Source organism: Phaethon lepturus, unplaced genomic scaffold (assembly GCF_000687285.1).
Source record: "Phaethon lepturus isolate BGI_N335 unplaced genomic scaffold, ASM68728v1 scaffold40860, whole genome shotgun sequence".
Classification (NCBI taxonomy): Eukaryota; Metazoa; Chordata; class Aves; order Phaethontiformes; family Phaethontidae; genus Phaethon; species Phaethon lepturus.
Window position 1 is genome coordinate 1 of NW_010510548.1, and position 4,795 is coordinate 4,795.

The 4,795-nt window shown below is 47.0% G+C and overlaps 1 protein-coding gene across 1 annotated transcript in view; it reads left to right on the forward strand.

Annotated features, from left to right (window-relative positions):
* Positions 1-224: 224 nt before the first annotated feature.
* SEC22B (SEC22 vesicle trafficking protein homolog B (S. cerevisiae)) overlaps positions 225-4,795 on the forward strand; it is a gene marked incomplete at its 5' end in the record, with an annotated part of 6,088 nt that continues 1,517 nt past the window's right edge. Inside the window, 2 exons of the mRNA XM_010297423.1 lie at positions 225-334; positions 4,592-4,752. Coding sequence (XP_010295725.1) covers positions 225-334; positions 4,592-4,752 — 271 coding nt within the window. The remainder of the gene's footprint in view (positions 335-4,591; positions 4,753-4,795) is intronic.

A 4,795-nucleotide genomic window follows, 5' to 3' on the forward strand; every position in this document is an offset into this window, starting at 1 on the left:
GGGTGGGGGGCTGGATCCCCGCATCCCTTTCTCACAAGCCAGGCGGCTCCTGCACAAGCATTTCTCGCTCTCATCTTCTCGCCTGGAGATGGAGAGCCATGTCTGTGCTGTTGGGCTGCTCCTCCTCGGGCTGAGCCCGGGGCCCCCCCGGAGCCCCTCCACCTGCAGGCGGGGAGTGTTTCTCCGGTAGCAGCCCCCCCCAACAGCCTGTCCTCCCTTCTCAGTCAGGCCGCGATCTGCAGCAGTACCAGAGTCAAGCGAAGCAGCTCTTCCGCAAGCTGAACGAGCAGTCCCCCACCAGATGTACTCTTGAAGCAGGAGCCATGGCTTTCCAGTAAGTGTCTGTAGAGTGCGATGGGGGCACGGGCTTCCGCCATCGTAGAAATAAGGCGCTTCAGGGTCAGGGTGAGGATTTGTTAGAAATTGGGCTGCCTGAGAGAGGGCGAGTTATTTAACTGTCTACCCTGTTAGCTGAAGTGTAATAGCTGTTTGAAGGGCAGAGTGTGTGAGTTGTTACTTCTTGGCGCTGCTGTCTGGTACTTGTTTTTCAGCCAGGTTCATAGTTCTGCTTTTGCTGAAGACAGTGTTCCCGTTAAGACTTTTCTGTTTGTTTGAATGCTCTAAGATACCTTCAGTGCATCTTCTGTGCCTTCTATGTCTTGCCCTTTTTAAAAAGAGATGTCCTTGGTAAAAATAGTCTGTCAGTACCACTCTGGGCTCCTCTTGCACAGTATTTTCCTCTCTGTGTATCCTGTCAGAGTGTGCCTTTTCATGCATTAGCTTTGTGTGTTAGAAGCACATCGAGCATCTCTGGCAGAGTTGTGCTGTTTTGCCAATGATGCACCAAGATTTCCCGCACTTGGCACCACTTCTGCTGCACTGCCAGCAGCGGAATCCCTCTCGATTCCCAAGCCCTGGTGACTGGGTGCGTGTTTACAGCTAGCTGAGCGGGAGCACGGCCTCTGAATGCAGGGCAAGGCTGGCTTTAGGTCTCTGCTTCTATAACAAGGGCCATTTAGCAAATCTCCTGCCCTGTCCCTTTCTTCAGAGATTCAGCGACATGAAACGACAGGAACAGGAGTTTTTTGGAAGGGCAGTCTTTGGCAAAAGCCATGAGGTTTTGAGGGCAACTTTTCTTGCGGTTGGTTTGTGTATGATAACTGCGACAAGAATTTTTTAATCTTTTTTTCTCTTGGCATCTGGTTGCCTTTGATAGGGAGGTACAGTGGTCAGAGGATGACCTTGGTTAAAATAGTCTGGCCATCCCTATCTCCTGTTGGATTTGGGTGTTGTTGCCAGAGTTAACTGCAAAGTGCTGCTCTGCTTCGTCTTCTTTCTAGACGTTAAAACTTTCTAGAATTTAAAAACTCTGGTTTTAAATGTTTGCATGGCACTACAGGGGTGTAGCACTAGTGGCAGGGAAGCCTTGGGAAAGGGTCTGTAGATCCTAGTAAATCCTTTCTTGTGTTGCTTCCATGATGCAAGTAGAGCGATGTCTGGGAAGGCTGTGTGACTTGCAGTGCCCAGGAAATTAAAACCTCTTAACAGTGGCTGTCATGTCACATGTCACCTTCTGACAAGACAGGAGGACTTGGGCAAGCTCATGTTTTGACAGCTGTCTTCAAGAAACATCTAGGTTACCTGGCTGGCAGATAGGTGGGGAAAGGAGCATTTCGCCTGTATTGAGTTAGTCCCTAGAGAGGTTCCACAGGCAGCTGACAGCTGCTGCTGCAGAGCACTCAGCTGCTCCCTCCTTTAAGGTGGGACATTAAGGCAGGACCTGTAGGAAAAGAATAGTTTCAGATCGGAAAAACCTCCGGTGATAACAGTACAGGAAGGGGAAGAAACAGGGGAGTTTGAGATTTAGTCTAAAATGGTGCTGACTGGTGACCATGCTGTTCATTAATGTAGCAAACCATTTTTTCTGCCAAATCAGAGCTCTGAGTGCTGAGGGCAGCACAAACCAGGGTAGAGCATTTTGTGGTGTGAGGGTTACAAGTGTGACTAAGGATATTGCTGAACTTGCTGAGGTGATGTTGGACGCTTTTAGCTTGATCAGTTCAGAGAAGAGCTTAGTCTTGCTGAAATGTGAAGCTTAAACTATGACAATTTGAAGTGGTTTCTGTCAAATATAATGTTTAACTTCAGCTTCAAAAGCTGTGTCACCCTTTCAGCTACAGCACTCAGTACACATGGCTGTGCAGGTACAGAAACACAGATGGAGTCTGCTGTGTTGTCAGTCACTAGTTGACCTTTGGCTGATGAATGGCTGAAGTGGCTCTTACCTGTCATGTTGAAAACAACCCTTGCCCTTTGCCACTGTTGCCAGGATAAAGCTTTTCTCTCCCAAAGTGTCCAAGATAGAATTATAAGAAACCTACTGGCTATACTCAGTGTGCAGAAGTCCGGAGTACAGAAGTTAGCAGTGGCAGACACCAGTGTCTGCCCCTTGTGTGTGCACACTGCCAAGCAGTCAGTGTGATCGGGTGCTGTGCTGAAGCTCGGAGACATGCACAAAGTGTAAAACTGAGAAGCCCAGCTGTGCAGGAACTCTGCTCTGATGTTGAACTGAGGTTGACAAAATTGTCTATCTGGGACAGAATGAGGTATACTTGCTCTCTGTGGTGCTGAGAGATCAAGTTTAAATCCAACACATCTAGTATCACATCAGGGGGAAAGCAAATGGGAGATACACCTGAAGAGCTCCAGGCAGGACCAGCTGGCCCAAGCAGAGAGAACAGAACTGTACCAATGGGGCATTGTTCCTCAGACTGCTCTCATCTTGAGACTGTTGCTTTGGGCTCTCAGGCAATACTGTCAGAATTCCTCTCTGACATGAGTTTTCCTTATTTCAAGGGATCTTTTCAAGTCTTACTGTTCATGACAGTGGCTAAATCAAGCTCCAGGTGATGATTTGTAGCAACTCCAAGCTGTCAAGCAGGTCTCCAAGGGTAAGGGAAGGACAGAGGCATGTGTTACTGTTGAGATTAGTCTTACACACTGATGCAGTCCAACCTGAGGGACATAAAAAGGAATACAAGTCTGGGCTCATGGGGACATGCTTGTGATATGGATTATAGTAACTGGAGTTTCTTGCTTCTGGTTAGGGTGGATCAGTTGTTAGTTGAAGGCTGGAAGGATTTGCACACAGGCCATATAGAGGCAGGAGAAACGGATACTCCTGCGCCCAGAAACAAGTTGAGGATGGGTAATGCAAAGGACTTGGACCTGTTGGGGTATCTGGAAAAACGAAGGGTGGGGAAGTTGTTCTGTATGCCTGATGCAGCTATTAACAAAATTTTAAGCTACTTATTTAACTATGGTGCCCTCGGGACTGGGTCAATTCTTTAATACACTGTTAATCTTTATGCTAACTAGACTGCTACATGATGGCATTATGCAGAAAGTCAAAGGAAGGTAACATAAAAGTAGCATTTAAATTCTACCCTGAATAATATAGATAAACATTCAAAAGTGTATGCAGGGCTATCTACCACCTGCACTCCCTTGGTTTTGGTGGAAATATCATTGCTTTTACTTTTCTATTGGCTAAGTGAGGAAGAAAATGTAGTTGGGAATGCACAGCAACAGGTAGTTGTAGCGAAGCCTAAATAATCTCAAGATTGGTTCTACCTTATTCTATATTTCAGTAGGCTTTTTAGCTGAATTGTAATGAAAAGCCCCTATTCTCAGTGCTGACGAGGACACTGGAGCTCACACTGAAACAAGGCCAGCCCTAAGCCTCTGGGAACAAATAAGAATCAGATGGGGATGAGGCGGGTGGGAGGAGGAGGAGAAAAAGACCCCTGCAAATTCAGCTGCAGGACAAACCAAACAGCATTACACAGCAACATGCTTCAATGTACGTTTTGGAGCTCCTAACACTGCAGCCAAACAACTGGTTGCACAGTCATACTTACCCATGGCAAACCTGTAGGGAAGGTCACCAGAACCTCTCTAGCACCAGTATTTTCCCCCAGCTGCCTTTGAGGTCATATGTGTGGGTAGTGACACCCCACCAACAGGCTGGTGTTGGGGGGCAAGGCGATACCCAGCCCTCCAAAATGGAAAGCGGGAGCTGGCAGTCACTGGGTGGCTTTTTAGAGACCAAATTCTTGTGTGTGTCCTAATCTCAGGGCAGAGCTTCCCGTCTGTAGGCCTCAGGTACTTGGCTGTGCTTAGAGCTGTGTTGGCCACCTTCCCCTCTACCCTGCTGGCAAACTTTCTTGTGCTCCCCTCCTTTTGACTGCAGGGGGGAGGAAGGGGGTGTCCTCCCATTTTTTACTCCAAAATTATAACTCTTTTGTTGCTGGCATTTTATTAAGCTAATGTTATTCACAGGCCAATTCTTGTTCCAGTGGAGTCAAAGTTCATGGCTGTTGGCACGGGTATTAGGGTCTGAGGGTACAAGAAGATTTATTTTAGATAAAGAAAAAAAAAAACCATTACTTTGTGGAACGATTTACACCTGATCCAGACATGGCAAACTGGAATTCCCTGTACCCAGTTCTCATTGCATCACAGGAATAAAGGTGTTTGATAGGATAGGTTCAAAATTGATTGATTAATGCTCTGTCTGCTCTTCTTTTAGCTACATCATTGAGAAAGGAGTGTGTTACCTGGTCCTGTGTGAAGCTGCATTCCCCAAGAAACTGGCCTTTGCATATCTGGAAGACTTGCATTCAGAGTTTGATGAGCAGCATGGCAAGAAGGTGCCAACAGTCTCCAGGCCCTATTCCTTCATTGAATTTGGTGAGGTTCCTCTCCTTGTGGCTAAATAAGAAAACTCATGTGG